The following is a 19289-nucleotide window of genomic DNA, read 5'->3' as shown; positions in this document are numbered from 1 at the left end:
GCAGTAGAGTTTTGGTTGAGCTCTAGTTTATGTAGGGTGGAAGATGGGAGGTTTCATAAACTCAGTGCGAATTATTGCATGAGTGTAATTTTTTTTGTCAATCTCCTGAATATTTAGAGAGGTTGCCAACTATTAGGCATTTTTGATGTGGGTTATCTGTTGAGACTACCCAAACTCATTTCATAGGACAACTTACAGCCAGGAAAGGACAGATTTTCATCCACTCCTATTTGTCAACTACATGCTGTCCCTTGACTCTTGACCCAGCTCTACCTCACCACCACCTCTCTCGAACCCTTCACTACCTCTGTGTTATCAGTCTGCTTGTCCGACATCTAGTCCTGAATGAGCCACAATTTCCTCTAGTTAAATATTGGGGCGACCAAAGCCATTATTTTGGCTTCCGCAGCAAAAACCCCCCCAAAAAACTCTGTACCCTCGTCACCGATTCAAACCACCTCCCCGGCCTCTGTCTCAGGTTGAACCAGACTGTTTGTAACCTCTGCGTTCTATTTGACCCTGAGCTGAGTTTCCAATTCCATATCCTCTGCATCACCAAAACTGCCTACTTCCACAATTTTGTCTGACTCCGCCCTGCCTCAGCCCATCTGCTGCTGAAACTTTCGTCCATGCTTTTGTTACCTCCAGACTCCATTATCCCAAAGCTCTCCTGGCTGGTCTCCTATCTTCTACTCTCCATAAACAGGAGCCCATCCAAAATTCTGTTGCCCATATCCTAACCCATACCAAGTCCTGCTCACCCATCACCCCTGTGCTCGCTGACCTGCATTGTCTCTCCGTCCACCAATGCCTCAAATTGAAATTTCTCATCCTTGTGTTCAAATCCCTCCATGGCCTCACCACTCCCTATCTCTGTAACCTCCTACAGCTCTCCGAGAACTCTGTGTTCCTCCAACTCTGACCTCTTGTGCATCCTCCACTCCTTTCGCTGACCAAGTACCCTTTCCCATCTTCAAAATACTGCCCATCTCTGCTCCACCTCTGCCACTCCTGCTGCTGAGATGCTAATCCATGCCATTATGACTTCATGGCTCAATTTCTCTAAAGCTATCATAACCATCCTTCCTGTCCTTCCCCTCTGGAACTCTCCTAAATCCCTTCCATTTTACCACCTCCATTCTTGCTTTCAAAAGATTTCTCTCAGAATTAGGGAATGGAGCTGAAATTTTATCTACTTGTACTTCCCTCGCACTTGATGTCTTTTTTTTTCTTCTCCACACTATAAAGTTTGTATGGTATCTTTCCAGTGCAAGATGTTAGATAAATGTAAGTTTTATAATTAATATAGATCTTAATTTGAGATCTGTATATAGGATCTTGGCTACCAAAAGCTAATGTTGGTGTTTCCTCCTGCCCTAGATGTTTTCATATCTCCTAATGTGTGCATCTACGTTTGCCTTTCTAATGATGTGGGAGATTAGTCACTATGTATTATTTGTACAAGCCTTCAGTCTTTTCCTGTTGGATTGCCTGGATCTAATTCAAAGCCGTAAGGTATGTGAAAAATAGAATATAAATTCTCGTTGTGGTGGGGGGGGGGGGGGGGGGGGGAAGTGTGGACAAATACCAAAGGGAGGAAGGTATAGAGGGGTTAATTGGAGCTGACCACATTTTGACCATGTTAGTTATATTTTAGTAGTGGTGGAGGGGGCAAGGTTAAGTCATTACAAATTGTTATAAGTCTATTGAAGGAGTATCTTGAGTTTGTGGAATGTGTTTTGTGATAACCATGTTGGCACTATGATTTTCTATTACTGTATTCCTATATAGTTGATGTAGAAATTGGTAATGGAGAGTAGTTGAATCTGACTGTGCCCACTGACTCTGGTGTCAATATTGCTAGACCAAGCATAATGATCGGCACTAACACTGCTCCAGAATCTAAAGCATGTCACTTGTGTTAAAACTGCCCTTACTTAGTGTTGTGTATCTGACCCCTTACAACTGGTAGGCTTTTGCTAGCAAGTAGGTTTAATGCTTGTATCGCAGTGTGAAATGGCCTGCCTGTACCAGGCCCTCTGGTTTCCTCTGAGACTCTTGAGTTGTTGTGCATCACAGGCACATAACAAGGGGCATGCTTGCCTTTGTGCAGTTGTGTGCTCTGAGTTTCAGAAGATAGCATAAGTGACCAATTGTTTATGGTTGTTTTGTGCTGACTGGTTGGGTAAATACAACACCAACACAAGAGAGAATAAATTTAGTAACTGCTTTCCTGGGAAGCAGCAGTAGCCTGGAGCATATCATTGGGATACTATTTTATTTGTAATAGTGCAATGGCTATGATTGCACGATTGATGAATAGTTTTATTTTACACGATGAAACAAAAGGCTAAGATGATGGGTTTCATGATTTCTAAGCAATCGGTCTGGATCATTACTGCAAGTCTTTGAAGGAATAGTTTTCCATATTTGTTTGCAAGTCTAAATCTTTCAAATACAACAAACCATATTCATAAGGCTGTCTTTGTGATCCTCACTAACTATCTTTACAAAGAGGGTGGCGGATAGCAAAATACATGCTTTAAATTTTTTCTTAAACCAATGCAGTGCACAATAATTACTTTAGCCATCCATTTAAATATGAATAAAGAAATGTACTGAACCCAATAATGATTTAAATTTCAGTATTCTGTGTGAGTAGCTTTTGTTTACACTTTTTTATTTTGGTGTAGGGGTTGCTGTTGCAGTTGTGAAATGGTTAAGGATTGTCCTTGGCTTTCTTTTTCAGGTGATTGATGTTTACAGAATGTATTTGGCGTGCCTTGCACTGGGATATTTTATGCAGTTCAGAAATTCTGCTTTGCTGGCTTCCCCGTTGCTAAGCTTCATTGGTGGCTCGCATCTTGCGAAGTACATTCAGGTAGTAGAAGATGGCCTTGAAGCTTCATCATTTAGTTTTAACCTTTTTGAGTAAGCATGTTGGAGCCCTCATCGTATTGGTCCATTTAATAAAAACAAACTATTGCCAAAACAAAAATCCACTGTTGCTCTCAATACGTTGTTTTGAATAGGACTGATAATTGAAACGGCCAAATTTTCTTTGTGAAGTGGAGTTAGTTTAAAATATTCTGGGGTGTGACACAAGTGTCAGTGATGTTTTAATACTGATTCATTCCCCTTTTCTTTAACAGCAAAATCTAAAAAAAGGTCACTTCGTAGTAAGGCTGATGAAATTGCTGCTTCATTTTTACTTGGTTTTCACAGTTTCAGTCACTTTGAATCTTGTAATAAAGGTAAGTATGAGATCTAGCAGATCGGTATGTATATTTTTGTCATTATTATTTTGCACTTCATTAGCTGAAGACCAGTTATGTTTCGTTTCAATAATACATCTGAATAACACATCCCTCTTACAGACAACGATCTTTCTGCTCATTTGCATGGGAATGCTTTGAGAAACCTTGTCTCAAATATCTAGAATAAGCTTTTTTTAAAAACAAAATCCTTCACTATTGCATTACGTTGTGTTTTTATATATATTACACATACCTTAAATTTTTTTAAATTTTAATTTCCCCTCCCTACTCACATTTTCCTTCCTCCTCTCCTGAAGATGGTGAGGTATGGGCAATGGACATTGATCCTCATCGAAGGAGCCATTCTTTATGTACAAGTCTAGACAGTGGGTGTTGTTATTCAGTTCTCCGTGGATGGCATCACAGCTAAGCCTGATTATGTGCTCATGCAATGTTCACACATCTATCCAGCAAGTGTGACTAGATCGCAGTCAGGAATAAGGCTGATTTTTCTTTTTGCCCTCCCTAATCCACTGCACTGAGGCCAATTGTAGCATCCTTAATCTTAACCTGGCTCACATCATCTCGCTCCATTTCTTTTGTGCCATTCTTATTTATTCTAACAGCCAACATCATTCATGTTTTGAAGCCACATGGCTGTAGCTCCGAGTTTGAAAGTTCTGCTGTTCTGTGGAATGTTACTATGTTTCTGGTTATAGTGTTTGAGAGCGTCTGAGTGCAGTTTTAAATGATTTCATGTCCTATTTAAAAATTCTGCTTGAGAAAAGTTTGGTTACATCACTGAACAGGAGTGTGTGCAAAGAATTTGTTTTATAAGCGGCATGGGTTAAACAGGAGATCTGGTTTTGATTCACGCAAGGATCACTTGATATTGAGTTAGAATACTGGTTGACTTGCTCCCCTCTCTTTCATGACCAATTGTAATGACCCTGCTGCTACTACCCTGATTGAGATCTTGGCTTTCTTGTACCTTTTCTGATTCTTGCTGGGGTATGGTTTCATGACTGTTTGGATACTGTGTCCATTATACTGTACATGGATGGGCCTGGACAGTAAGCGCTTGCAGGCTATTTCCCCTGTCGAGGGCATCACGGCTGAGTCCAATCCCGTCCTAATCCGATGTTTATATGCACGTACTTTCCAATAGGAGGTCACTGGACCGTGATCATGAATAGAAACCCTGTCTGATTTTAGTTTCCGTAGCCCAGGAGCAATGAAGCCAGTTATAACAACCGAAATGCTACCCAGCCAAGGTCAGCTAACTAAGCACAAACGAGACATTGAACCTGGGATTTCTGGTCTGTATCGCTCAGTATTTTGCGATACGGTGATTAATAGGCAAAGTTCTACTTGAACTATTTTTATCACATAATATTTACTTTTTCAGTTTGTATTTTGCAATACTGTGATACTTTGATTTTAAAATAATGTATTGTTCCCCATATGTATTGATGCCAGAAACAAAAACATGAAAGGTAGATTATTATATATTATGAGATTATCTCATTCACCAGAAAAATGTCTGGCATGTACTTAATGAATGTGAATGTTTTCCAGTGTAATTTCTGGCACGAATTACTGAAATAATGAAACAAAAAGATACAAACCTATTTCAGAATTATGGAGCAAGAAGTTACCATTTGAGCCTCTTCTTCCATTGGATTATGTACTTGTGGTAAACCACTGTTGTTGTTGTTGTTGTTGCACACTGTTGTACCTATGCATGCCTCAACATGTCTCGGCTGGCTCCACCCACACAGGCCCAGGTATAAAGGTGATTGACCTGCAGCCCCCTGACTTCTTGGAACCCAGTCAACCACGAGAGGCATGCTCTGTTCTTTGCTAATAAAAGCCTTTAGTTACTCTCTTAACTCTCAGTCTTTTATGAGTAATTGATAGCGCATCAATTTTATTAGCAAAAACAAAATGTCGACATTTGCTGAACAGCAGACTGCTGCACCAAACGCTGAGCAACAGGAGCTGCTGCGAGCCCTCAGACCAACATGCCTGGACCGAGACCCCCAAGAGGCGGGTTCGGCTACCAAATTCGCGCATTGGCTGCGTTGCTTCGAGGCCTACCTGCAAGCCTCAACTGTGACCCTGGACGAAAACAAGCTGGAAATCCTGGCCTCAAAGGTGAGCCACCAAGTTTATACAATAATCCAGGACGCGACGACCTACGCGGCGGCTATCGGTCTGCTAAAAGGGCAATACGCACGCCCGGTAAATACGGTCTATGCCTGGCACCTCTTAAGATCCCGCAGACAGCAGCCCGGGGAATCGGTGGAGGCCTTCCTACGGGCACTACGGATACTCGGCCGAGACTGCGACTGCAAAGAAGCATCAGCCGCAGCACACACGGAGGGACTGATCCGAGATGCTTTCGTTGCGGGGCTAAGGTCCGATTACTCCGGGCAGAGACTGTTGGAAAAGGGAGAAATGGACCTGCGAAAGGCAGTGTCCCTCGCGCTCTCGCTCGACGCGGCCCACAGGAATATGGACGCCTTCTCCCCTAACCGCTCCGCAACGTGGACGCCACAACCTTGGGTCATGGGACCGCCACCTTCAACTGCTGCTGCGATGTCCAAGGCACAGAAATGTTATTTTTGTGGCCAGGCAAAACACCCCAGAGCACGCTGCCCGGCGCGAAACACTACCTGCTCCGGCTGCGGGAAGAAAGGACACTATGTCAGCGCCTGCAAAGGTAAAACCGCTAACGCCAGCAGCGCCGCGTGCGAACCGTGGGGGCAGCCATCTTGTCCGCCATCTTGGGCTCCCCCAGCCGCGTGGGGATCGGGACCATGGGCGCCGCCATTTTGTCTGCCATCTTGGACGTCTCCAACTTCAACCACGGGGGACCCGGACTCAACCACCGCCTCATCTGACGACCACATCGACTCGCTCGACCATACGCTGGCCTCCGTGATGCTGGACCAATCTCTCCCTCATCAACTGTCCAGGTCCATGATGGACATTAAGGTAAACGGCCGCGCCACTTCCTGCCTTTTTGACAGCGGGAGCACGGAAAGCTTTATCCACCCCGACATGGTGCGGAGTTACTCTCTCCCGGTCCTGCCGACGCGACATCGGATCTCTTTGGCTTCCAAAGCCCAGTCAGCGGACGTCAGTGGCTACTGTGTAGTGACCCTTTCAGTAAGGGGCACAGAATACAAAAATTTTAAACTCCTGGTCCTGCCCCATCTTTGCGCTGCCGTTCTACTGGGGTTGGATTTTCAGTGCCACCTTAAGAGTGTCACATTAGCGTACGACGGACCCCTCCCCCCACTCGCAGTCTGCAGCCAGCAGCTTTTAAATCGCCCGCCGCGCACCATTTGCAGCCTCTCCACCCTTAAAGTCCCCCCCCCCCCCCCCCCCCCTCCTTGTTCGCTAACCTCACCCGCGACTGTAAGCCCATCACTACCAAAAGCAGGCGTTACAGTGCCGGGGATAGGAGCTTCATTAAATCCAAGGTAGCAAGACTCCTGAAGGAAGGGATTATTGAAAGTAGCACCAGCCCATGGCGAGCACAAGTGGTGGTAGTGAAGACTGGTGAAAAACAGCGCCTAGTTATTGACTACAGCCAGACGATCAATTGCTACACCCAGCTAGATGCATACCCACTCCCCCGCATATCTGACATGATCAATCAGATAGCACAATACCGGGTGTTCTCGACGATTGATCTGAAGTCGGCATACCACCAGCTCCCCATCAGGGCTGAGGACCGCCAGTACACAGCTTTTGAAGCTGACGGTCGTCTCTACCACTTCCTCAGAGTTCCCTTCGGCGTCGCCAACGGGGTTTCAGTCTTCCAACGGGAGATGGACCGGATGGTCGACCAGAACGCGCTCCAGACCACTTTCCCCTATCTAGACAACGTCACCATCTGCGGCCGCGACCAGCAGGACCATGATGTTAATCTAGAGAAATTCCTCCGTACGGCCCAGCGGCTGAACCTAACATACAACAAGGACAAATGTATGTTTCGTACCAAGCGCCTTGCCATTCTTGGCTGTGTAGTGGAGAACGGAGTCATCGGCCCCGACCCCGACAGGATGTGCCCCCTTATGGAGCTCCCCCTCCCCCACTGCCAAAAAGCACTGAAGAGATGCCTAGGGTTTTTCTCGTACTATGCTCAGTGGGTGCCGAACTATGCGGACAAAGCCAGACCCCTCATCAAGTCCACCTCCTTCCCCCTGACCGCAGAGGCCTGTGCAGCCTTCACTCTCATAAAAGGAGATATTGCGAAGGCCACAATGCACGCAGTGGATGAGTCCATCCCTTTCCAAGTGGAGAGCGACGCTTCCGACTTTGCCCTAGCTGCAACCCTTAACCAGGCGGGGAGACCCGTGGCCTTTTTCTCAAGGACCCTCCAGGGCCCCGAGATTCGACACACCTCGGTCGAAAAGGAGGCCCAGGCCATTGTGGAAGCTGTGCGACATTGGAGGCATTACCTGGCCGGAAAACGATTTACCCTGCTCACTGACCAGCGTTCAGTAGCTTTTATGTTTAATAATAAGCAGAGGGGCAAAATCAAGAATGACAAGATCTTGAGGTGGAGAATCGAACTCTCCACCTACAATTACGATATCTTGTACCGGCCTGGGAAACTCAATGAGCCCCCAGATGCCCTATCACGTGGTACATGCGCCAACGCGCAGGTCGATAGACTGAAGACCCTCCACAATGACCTCTGCCACCCGGGGGTCACCAGGTTTTTTCACTTCATCAAATCCCGTAACCTGCCCTACTCCATCGAGGAGGTCAGGACCATGACCAGGAACTGCCAAATCTGTGCCGAGTGCAAACCGCATTTTTATAGAGCAAGCCTGATCAAAGCCACGCGCCCCTTTGAACGGCTGAGCGTCGATTTTAAAGGGCCCCTCCCCTCCTCCGACCGCAATGTGTACTTCCTCAACATAATTGCCGAGTACTCCCGTTTCCCGTTTGCCATCCCTTGCTCAGACATGACCAGTACCACGGTCATTAAATGTCTGAATGACCTCTTCGCCTTGTTCGGTTTCCCTAGCTATATTCATAGCGACAGGGGCTCATCCTTTATGAGCGATGAACTCCGGCAGTACCTGCTCTCGAGAGGTATCGCTACAAGCAGGACCACCAGCTACAACCCCCGGGGGAATGGCCAGGTGGAAAGGGAGAATGCGACGGTCTGGAAGGCAGTCCTTTTAAACTTGAAATCTAAGGGCCTCCCGACCTCTCGCTGGCAGGAAGTCCTCCCTGCGGCGCTCCATTCCATTCGGTCACTGCTCTGTACAGCCACCAATGCTACCCCTCACGAGAGAATGTTCTCCTTCCCCAGGAAGTCCACATCGAGGACCTCGTTACCGACATGGCTGACTTCTCCAGGACCCGTCCTACTGCGGAAGCACGTGAGGTCCCATAAGACGGACCCCCTGGTCGAGAGGGTGAGCCTCCTCCATGCCAACCCTCAGTATGCTTACGTGGTGTACCCGGACGGGCGGGAGGACACAGTCTCCATACGAGACCTCGCACCTTCGGGTGCTCCCGAAACACCCCCCTCGCCATCCACCACTACCCACGCCTACCCCCAGTACGCTTACGTAGCGTACCCGGACGGGCGGGAGGACACCGCCCCCACACGAGACCTCGCACCTTTGGGTGCCCCTGAAACACTACCATTGCCATCCACCACTACCCACAACCCAACCCTGCTAGACGGCATGCCGCAGCCCCAGGACCCGTCATTGACCACCCAACCACTCAATGAGACGCCAGACTCAACGTTGGATGCTGCACCATCACCGCCGCCACCACGACGATCAGGACGGCATACAAGGCCACCTGATAGACTTACTTACACGAACCTTTAGTACACTTCACCCCGCCGGACTCAATTTTAAACAAGGGGTGAATGTGGTAAACCACTGTTGTTGTTGTTACACACTGTTGTACCTATGCATGCCTCAACATGTCTCTGCTGGCTCCACCCACACAGGCCCAGGTATGAAGGTGATTGACCTGCAGCCCCCTGCCTTCTTGGAACCCAGTCAACCACGAGAGGCATGCTCTGTTCTTTGCTAATAAAAGCCTTTAGTTACTCTCTTAACTCTCAGTCTTTTATGAGTAATTGATAGCGCATCAGTACTACAGGAAAGTTTGTGCTATCCGGCACCGACGGGACCGAGCTGTTGCCGTTCCCTCAAAACTGCCGGACACTCCAGCGCTAATGTTGAAACATACGGAGATTTTCAGCTCCGTGTGAATCAACAAACCCTGTTGCTTAGCAACAGCTTCTAAACAGTCAGCAAGCGTCTCTAGCTGAAGCTGTTGCTTAGCTACAGACGTTGCAGAGCTTGACTGTTGAGAAAAAAGCAACGAAAAGAAACGAAAAGAAAAAAAACGGCTCCAGATTTTTGCCGGTGGCCCGAGCTTGCCGGACATTTAGCCTCCGGATAACACACAGTTTCCTGTATTCCCACTTCGTGGGATCTCTTTTTAAAAGACAAATAACTATGTAACTGATATACTTCCTCGATTTCCCCATAGACAATTGAGTTAAAACTGCAGCACATTAATCTAATATTGTGATTTACAATATTCAACCTGACCAGTTGCATTTTGCAGTTGATGTCTCCATGGTTCCACAGAACTGGTGTAACCATTGTACATCAAGTATTTGATCCTACACTTATATCCTTTTACCCTGCAATCCTGCTCATAGCAGATGGGTGGGAACCTCTTGGTCTACAAGGGCATATTCATGCTAGAAAATTAATTCAAAGATAATTAATGCCTCTTGAAGTAAAATAATGGGTAATTTCTCAGTCAAATGCAAAGTAGATAGTGTGTCTGTCTTGTAATCTTGGCCTGTTTGTTTTTGTTTGTTGTTACGACTGACTGTGACTGCAGCCTTGGAATTCACAATTTCTGTTTGTTTAAATATTCCCAGAAAATGGTCCCCCAGGAAGAAAATGAACACATATTAAAGTTTTTTGAAGCAAAATTTGACTTGAATACTACAAGGTAAAGTTGTGCTTTTTACTTTATTAAGGTTTTGTTTTGGAACAATGTTTTGGTGCTGCAGAATAGTAATATAATTCAGTAAGTTTTGAACAGAGCTTTAACCGTTTGAGTACTGATGCTAATTTATCTCTTTGGATTGTGATTCATTTTTTGCACTTCAAAGTAAATAAGAGAATACTTGATCTGAATGAGTTGATTTCAGCCAGTGTGCTAGTAGAGACGCGACAGTTGGCTTCACTGATCTAGTCAGGAGGGTTAAATTGGCTCAGGCACCCTCTCCTAACTGCTGTCCAGCAACCCTGCTGTGAAAGTGTGGGTGTGAATGTTGTGCAAAGACTCACTTCTGCTTGGCCATGATGCCCCCACAGTTGACTAGCCTGTCAACATTCATTGTCAAAGTTACCAATGGTAAAGAGTCACTTGTGCAAGAATGAGAACTAGCACCCATTAAAATAAAACCAAAAAGAAAAAGGCCTTTTGTGGACCATCTGGCCAGTCCCAAAACAGCAAGTCAACATGTTCATGAAGTGTGAGTCAAAAATAGGCAAGGGAAGAATCTTCTTTATATTATAAACGGTGTGTGGTTGACCGTTCCAAAGATAGGTAGTGCTTTGGGTATAATGTTACATGACATTAGGTTCTGTGACAGGGCTAACTAAAGCTAGAATAAGTAACCCATCTTCAGAAACCCCGATAAGGTGCCACATAAAAGGTTGCTAGCTACGCAAGATAAAGGCTCATGAGGTTGGGGGTAATATATTAGCATGGATAGAGGATTGATTAACGGATAGAAAACAGAGTAGGGATAAATGGGTCATTTTGAGGTTGGCAGGCTGTAACTAGTGCGGTGCCGCAAGGATTAGTGCTTGGGCCTCAACTATTTACAATCTATATTAACGACTTAGAGATGAAGGGACCGAGTGTAATGTATCTAAGTTTGCTGACAATACATAGCTGGGTGGGAAAGTAAGCTGTGAGGAGGACACAGAGCCTGCAAAGGGATATAGACAGGTTAAGTGAGTGGGCAATAAGGTGGCAGATGGAGTATAATGTGGGGAAATATGAAGTTATTCACTGGTAGGGAGAATAGAAAAACAGAATATTTTTTAAATGGTGAGAAACTATTAAATGTTGTTGTTCAGAGAGATTTAGGTGTCCTTGTACAGGAAACCGAGATAGCATGCAGCGATAGCAAGCAATTAGGAAGGCAAATGGCCTGTTGGCCTTTATTACAAGGGGTTTGGAGTAAAAGAGTAAGGAAGTCTTGCTACAATTGTATAGGGCCTTGGTGAGACCACACCTGGAGTACTGTGCACAGTTTTGGTCGTCTTATCTGAGGAAGGATATACTTGCCTTAGAGGCGGTGCAACAAAGGTTCACTAGATTAATTCCTGAAATGAGAGGATTGTCCTATGAGGAGAGATTGAGTAGATTGGGCCTATACTCTCTGGAGTTTAGAAGAATGAGAGCTGATCCCATTGAAACATATAAGATTCTGAGGGGGATTGACAGGGTAGATGCTGAGAGGTTGTTTCCCCTGGCTGGAGAGTCTAGAACTAGGGACATAGGCCTAGAAATTCAGTATAGCCACGTTTGGGGCGCTACAGCCGGGCGGCCGCTAAAGTTTGCGCCCGGCGCAGCTTCGCGCCACCTTCGCCGATATTCAGTGGCATCGCCCCAAGAGGTTGCTGCAGCGCTAAAACAGGCGATGCACGACTATCATTAGGCGCTAAGCCGGCGGCCCGGGGCGAAACCCCCGAGGGCGGGCGCAGCGCAGGTGCGGCGAGTTGCTGATTGACGGCAGACACTCTGGCGCCGGTGAGCTCTTAAAGGGGGAGGGTGGATTTGTTTGCCTGCCACGCCCTGCACACTGCAGCCCTGAAGCAAGGCCTGACCACTGCTGCTTGACCTGTACAACGCCCAGGACTATGGAGAAGGCCAGGGAGAGAGCGCAGCGCTTCAGCGACGGTGACCTGAGGGTGCTGGTTGGCACAGTGGAGCGCAGGCGCGATGTTCTGTTCCCTGAAGGTGGCAGGAGGCCGCTGCCCAGCGCCTATCGGAAAGCCTGGAGGGAGGTGTCAAACAGGGTGACCTCCAACAGCGTGGTTGCCAGGACTCCTGTGCAATGCTGAAAAAAGTTCAACGACCTCACTCGGGTTGTCAGGGTGAGCACCCTTTCCAGTGTCCTCCTCATCCCTGCATGTGCACCTCAGTTTATGGGCTAAGGGACCTGAAAGCCCTAATGCCCAGCCCTCATCCAGCAGCTATGGGACTGTCATGAAAATCACTTGCACATTCAGCACTTTACACACTGTAAAAGCTATTCGACCATGGGAGGCAGTACAGCCCAGATCAGGGCTTCACACTGTCAGGGCTAGTCCACCATGGGAGGCAGTGCAGACAAGATCAGGGCTTCACACTGTTAGGGCTAGTCCACCATGGGAGGCAGTGCAGACAAGATCAGGGCTTCACACTGTACTTCGAGGCCGTCCTTTCTCTTGCAGGGCAAGGTGGCGCACAACCGAAGGCAGCAGCATGAGACCGGGGGAGGCCATCCTGACCTCAAACAGCTCTCCGACCTGGACCAGCGTGTGGAGCACATTATGTCAGGCCGGCTGATTGGCCCCGTCGCCAGTGGAGATGCCGACCCTGTTGTGGGCCCCAATGGTAAGGGCATCACCTTTTTGACCTATCTCTTTCCACTTGCGCCTCAGAACAGCATCCTTTGCCACTGTCGGCCCAATGCAGTGCATAGCAGCACTCATGCCTCCCTCGCTGCCACCCTGTCCTCACTCTAAAGCAACTCTTGTGCCTCCCTGCTTTCAGATGGTGAATCGCCAGGTGAGGAGGCGGGCCCTCAACCTGGCACTGTGAGTGAATCGGAGGGCGAGGAGGAGGAAGAGGAAGCCGGACCATCAGTGCCACCCTCAGCTGAGGCAGCCCATGGCGATGATGGGGACACGTCTTCCCTGGAGGGGAGCCGGGGGGAAGGGTCGGTATAGAGTGAAGCTCCGGGGCCCAGCGGCCTGCAGCAACGCAGGAGGGGTGGGGAAGCTCGGCGGCCTTCTCCCCGGAGGGTGAGTGCGGCCTCCAGTCCTGCTACGGTGAGTGCAGAGGAGGTGCGGCTCCTAGAGGAAATGGCCGCCCAGGCTGAGCGCAGGCACACTGAGCTCATGGCTGCAGTGGCAAGGATGCCTGACTCCATAGAGTCACTGTCAAGGAGTGTGCAGGAATTCGGGGCAGCACAGGCCAGGAGTCTGCAGGACTTCGCGGCAGCACAGGTGGCTTCTAGCCAAGTGCTCAGTCGTGCCGTCCATTCACTGGCTGGTGTCATGCGGACACAGACCAGGGCCACAAGGGCACTAACTGCTGCCACCCTCGCTGGATTGGCCAGGCACCGCCAGGGCACTCGCCGCGCCGCAGCAGCCCAGCAGTCTGTGCTTCAGCAGTTTGCTGCGCATGCTACAGTGCTGGCCCGTGCGAGTGCCAATGTCTCAGGCGACCAGTGAGTACCTGTGATCTGTCAGGTTGGCAGCATTCCTGCAGCCGACACTGCCACTGCAGCTGCCACCAGCTGCTGGACAGACTGCTGCCGCCCAAGCAGAGTTGGAGCAGTCAGCAGCCGGCCCCTCCAGGGCCAGAGCTGGTCCAGGCCGACCCCCAAGGGCATCTGCCGTCTCGCCATCTGACCCTCAGCAGCCTTCCCCCAGCCTTGCTGCAGCCACTGGGGTCCCATTGAGGAGGAGCTGCAGGGCGGGCAGGGGCCAGTCACGGATGCGAAAGGCATCACCCTCGCAGGGCAAAAAGTAGAAGGTGTGGCCAAATGTTTTGTTTCACTTGTAAAGGCCGAGACTGGTGTATTTGTGTTTTTGGGGGGGCTTCTCTCCATTAGTTTGTTATGTGGGAAGGGCACAGAGGTATCAAAGTAATAAATGTTCTTAAATCGCACTGTCCATGCTTTCTTTTGGAAGTCCTGGTTGCCCTGCTCGGCTGAGGGCTTGTGGAGTGGCTACATTCATCTTGTGCCATTGGCACAAGCCATTCCCTGAGAGGGGGCCTAGAACCGACGTGCAATAAGCCGCCGACGGGCGGCCCTTGCACTTTCTGCCTCCCTCCTGTGCTGGTCCTCCTCCTCCTCCTCTGGTGGTCCTCCAATGTCTGGTGGCAGTGGCTGAGTCCTGCGGATAGCCAGGTTGTGCAGCATGCAGCACACGACCACGAAATGGGAGACTCGCTCAGGCGAGTACTGTAGGGCTCCTCCGGAACGATCCAGACAGCGGAACCGTTGCTTCAGGACGCCGATTGTTTGCTCAATGATGTTCCTGGTTGCTTGATGGCTGTCATTGTATCCCTCTTCAGCAGGGGTGCTGGGCGCACGGAGCGGGGTCATCAGCCAGGTGCACAAAGGATAGCCTTTGTCCCCGAGAAGCCATCCTCGTGGGTGAGGCTGGGCCTGGAACATGTCTGCCACAGAAGTCTGGCGCAGGGTGAAGGCATTGTGGCTGCTGCCTGGAAAGCGGGCATTGACAGCTAGGATGATCTGCCTGTGGTCACACACCAACTGCACGTTGATCGAATGGTAGCCCTTCCGGTTGCGGTAATCCTCGGCATTCTCCAGAGGTGCCCGCAAAGCCACATGCGTGCAGTCAATGGCGCCCTGCACCATGGGGAAGCCCGCTAATTGCACGCTGTTGCTGCTTGACAACGGCCATGGAGAAGGAGATGAACTGACGTCTCCTTCTGAAAAGGGCATTGGTCACCTGGCGGATGCAGCAATGTACGGCAAACTGGGAGATGTTGGAAATGTCCCCAGCAGCGGATTGGAAGGAGCCGGTGGCATAGAAGTTGAGAGACACCGTCACCTTCACTGCCACCGACAGAGACGTCCTGCTCCTCAGCTGTGGCTGCAGATCTCCGCGAAGCAGGTGGCAGATCTCCGTGACCACCGCCCTTCGGAATCGCAGCCTCCGAACACACTGCTCGTCAGACATGTTCAGATATGAGAACTGCTGGCGGTATACCCTGGGTGGGTAAGGCCTCCTTAGCCGACGCCTGTTGCCCCTTCTCCGTCTGGCCATGACTGCCACTCTCTCACGGCGTCTCTGAGCCCTTTGAATGCAATGGAGAAGGCCAACGTTTGCACCCATTGCAGCCCCATTATATGTTTCCAATCAATGCTATGACACTGAAGTTAAAGACAAGTGCAAAGCTGTGGCATGAAGCCACAAGTACCTGTGTGAGTGTTGAGCCAAACCAGAAAGCTCTCTACCTTTGTCTCTCTGCAAAGATCCGTCTCTCACAAAGAAGGAGTGTTGCAAAATGGCTGCCATTTGTACTGCAGGAGGAGTGCCCTTTAATTTGCGCCCCGCAGCGACTGGGAACTGTTCCCCTCTACCAGTCGCTAGGGGTGCCAGGCGCACAATAGGCCGGCGCCACTGAATTTCCGGTTTGGGGCGCACAAAGGGCGCTGCACGATGAAATGACGTCAGGATCTGCGCGCGCAGCTGAGCGCGCGCAAAGGCTCTGCGCCGCCGCTAAATCTTTACTGAAGTTGGGGAGAGGCGCAGATCGCGCTGCGCCCGGCCGCTAGCCGCCTAGCGCCCCACATCTCCTCCTAAGGCGCTAGCAGCTGGCGCAAACAACTGAATTTCTAGGCCATAGTCTCAGGATAAGGGGTCGGCCATTTAAGACTGAGATGAGGAGGAATTTCTTCACTAAGGGTTGCGAATCTTTGGAATTCTCTACTCCAAAGGATGCTGAATCATTCAGTATATTCAAGGCTGAGATAGATAGATTTTTGGACTCTAGGGGAATCCAGGGATATGGAGATCAGGCAGGAAAGTGGAGTTAAGGTCTAAGATCAGCCATGATCTTATTGAATGGCGGAACATGCTCGAGGGCCCGTATGGCCTCCTCCTGCTTCTAATTCTTATGTTCTTAAAGAACGTGTTGTTGCAAAAAAAAAAAAAAAAACGCAATTTAAAGAATCAAAGGATGGGTCAGTTAATGAACCAGCTCAAATGGGTCATGTAGCCAGTTACGGCTTAACATAACCTGCCAAAAAATGGCACATTAGATGCAGGCATTGGCATCAACGCACAGCCCCCAACCAGTAAGCTAAAGATCCATCAGCCCCACAGAAGAAGCTGAAATGCTACTGCATGTTGAAAGACCTGTCGTGCTTTCTTATGCTTTGAATGGAAAAAAAACCCTCCGATGCTCCCCTCCACCACCCCCTGCCCCCCAAGCTCGTCTCTGCTAAACAGTCACAATCAGTGGCCCACCCCTCCATGCTCCGGGACAGTCGGTAACCAGACTCTCCCTCCTCCCTGACACCTCCACTATGGGGAAAATTCTCACTTTGTCCTTCTCTTTTTCCCCCCCCCCCCCCCCCCCCACCACCACCACCAGATGAGGTAAAATTTTGGAACCCACCACTGAACAAAATAATGCACATCAGCAAACACCCCAACTCCCATGCCTGAGGTAACATTCTTATGCTACCCCCTCTGCTGGTTCTTAATGATCCCCCCTACCCCCAACTGAGTCAGCCTTTCACAGTACAACTCCCTCCCCCAGGTTAACGCAAAATTAGCCACAAGAATCCTCCCAATTCCACCCCCTCCCCCCTAAATAAGGGGGGAAAAAAAACACTGTCCCTTCTGCACCACTTAGCCAAATGTTGATGCATATCTGTCCCCCGCTCACCTTGCACCCCTCTCTCCCTCCCCTCCTCCTTCTCCGTGTCCTCTCCCTCCCACCCTGCCTGTCTCTCCCTCCACCTGCCTCTCCTCTCTTTCCTTACCCATCTCCTCCTTCCCTATCCTTTCTCCTACCTCCTCCACTTCCCCCTCCGATCCTGCTTGATCTTAAAAGTGCCCTTGGTCTTGACATAGAAGATAGGAGTAGGCATTCGGCCCCTCGAGCCTGCTCCGCCATTCAACGCGATCATGGCTGATCATCCAAATTCAGTACCCTGTCCCTGCTTTCTCCCCATACCCCTTGATCCCTTTAGCCTTAAGAAATATATCCAACTCCTTCTTGAATATATTTAATGAATTGGCCTCTACTGCTTTCTGTGGTAGAGAATTCCACAGGTTCACCACTCTGGGTGAAGAAATTCCTCCTCATTTCTGTCCTAAATGGCTTACCCCTTATCCTTAGACTGTGACCCCTGGTTCTGGACTCCCCGACCATCGGGAACATCCTTCCTGCATCTAGTCTGTCCAGTCCTGTCAGAATTTTATAAGTTTCAATGAGATCCCCTCTCGTTCTTCTAAACTCCAGCGAGTATAAGCCCAATCGACCCAATCTCTCCTCATACGTCATTCCTGCCATCCCAGGTATCAGCCTGGTGAATCTTCGCTGCACTCCTTCCATGGCAAGAACATCCTTCCTCAGATAAGGCGACCAAAACTACACACAATACTCAAGATGTGGCCTCACCAAGGCCCTGTACAACTGCAGCAAGACATCCTTGTTCCTGTACTCAAACCCTCTCGCTACGAAGGCCAACATACCATTTGCCTTCTTAACCGCCTGCTGCACCTGCATGCTTACCTTCAGCGACTGGTGCACAAGGACACCCAGGTCTCGTTGCACTTCCCCTTCTCCCAATCTATTGCCATTCAGATAATAATCTGCCTTCCTGTTTTTGCCACCAAAGTGGATAACCTCGCATTTATCCACGTTATATTGCATCTGCCATGCTTCTGCCCAATCACCCAACCTGTCCAAATCATCCTGGAGTTTCTTGGCATCCTCCTCACAGCACACACGCCCACCCAGCTTTGTGTCATCTGCAAACTTGGAGATATTACATCTAGTTCCCTTGTCTAGATCATTAATATATATTGTGAATAGCTGGGGTCCAAGGACCGATCCCTGCGGTACCCCACTAGTCACTGCCTGCCACTCGGAAAAAGACCCGTTTATTCCAACTCTTTGCTTTCTGTCTGCCAACCAGTTCTCTATCCAAGTCAATAACTTGCCCCCAATCCCATGTGCCTTAACTTTACATGCTAATCTCTTATGCGGGACCTTATCGAAAGCCTTCTGAAAGTCCAAATACACCACATCCACTGGTTCTCCCTTACCTATTTTACCAGTTACATCCTCAAAAAATTCCAGTAGATTAGTCAAGCACAATTTACCTTTTGTAAATCCATGTTGACTTTGTCCAATCCTGTCACTGTTTTCCAAGTGCTCTGCTATTACATCTTTTATAATGGACTCTAGCATTTTCTCCACTTCTGATGTCAGGCTTACCGGTCTGTAATTCCCCGTTTTCTCTCTACCACCTTTTTTGAATAGTGGGGTAACATAAGCTACCCTCCAGTCCATGGGTACTGTTCCAGCTTCCATCAAATGTTGGAAGATGATCAGCAATGCATCTACTATTTCTAGGGCCACTTCCTTAAGTACCCTAGGATGTAGATTATCAGGCCCTGGGGATTTATCGGCCTTCAATCCCGTCAATTTCCCTAACACCATTTCCCTACAAATACTGATTTCTTTCAGTTCCTCCCTTTCATCAGACCCTATGTTCCCTGACATCTCTGGGAGGTTATTTGTGTCCTCCTTTGTGAAGACAGAACCAAAATATGTATTTAATTGGTCTGCCAATTCTTTGTTCCCCATTATAAATTCCCTTGATTCTGACTGCAAGGGATCTACGCTTGACTTCACCAATCTTTTTCTCTTCACATATCTATAAAAGCTTTTACAGTCAGTTTTTATGTTCCCTGCAAGCTTACTCTCATATTCTATTTTCCCCTTCTTAATTAATCCCTTTGTCCTCCTTTGACTCCCCATGTGCAACACCACGGGACATCAACTTGTAAATAAATATAAGATTTTTACTTAGTTTCTCACATTACAACGGTGACTCCACTTGAAAAGTACTTAATTGGCTGTAAAGCGCTTTGCGACGTCTGGTGGCCATGAAAGGCGCTATATAAATGCAAGTCTTTTTTTATATAATTCTTACAATTTTTGAGCCTCAAT

At 48.8% G+C, this 19289-nt stretch overlaps 1 protein-coding gene across 3 annotated transcripts in view; it reads left to right on the top strand.

Annotated features, from left to right (window-relative positions):
- LOC147114745 (putative C-mannosyltransferase DPY19L4) overlaps window positions 1-19289 on the top strand; it is a 119007-nt gene that overhangs the window by 67573 nt on the left and 32145 nt on the right. For all 3 annotated transcript variants that reach the window (XM_085992638.1, XM_085992636.1, XM_085992639.1), the window contains 4 exons: window positions 1381-1515; window positions 2750-2881; window positions 3153-3254; window positions 10210-10283. In XM_085992638.1, the coding sequence (XP_085848764.1) occupies window positions 1381-1515; window positions 2750-2881; window positions 3153-3254; window positions 10210-10283 (443 nt within the window). The remainder of the gene's footprint in view (window positions 1-1380; window positions 1516-2749; window positions 2882-3152; window positions 3255-10209; window positions 10284-19289) is intronic.

Source organism: Somniosus microcephalus, chromosome 7, assembly GCF_052327205.1.
Source record: "Somniosus microcephalus isolate GS21.2 chromosome 7, FLI_Smic_1.0, whole genome shotgun sequence".
In the NCBI taxonomy this organism is placed as follows: Eukaryota; Metazoa; Chordata; class Chondrichthyes; order Squaliformes; family Somniosidae; genus Somniosus; species Somniosus microcephalus.
Note: the sequence above shows the minus strand (reverse complement) of the source record. Positions and strands in the feature narration are given on the sequence as shown.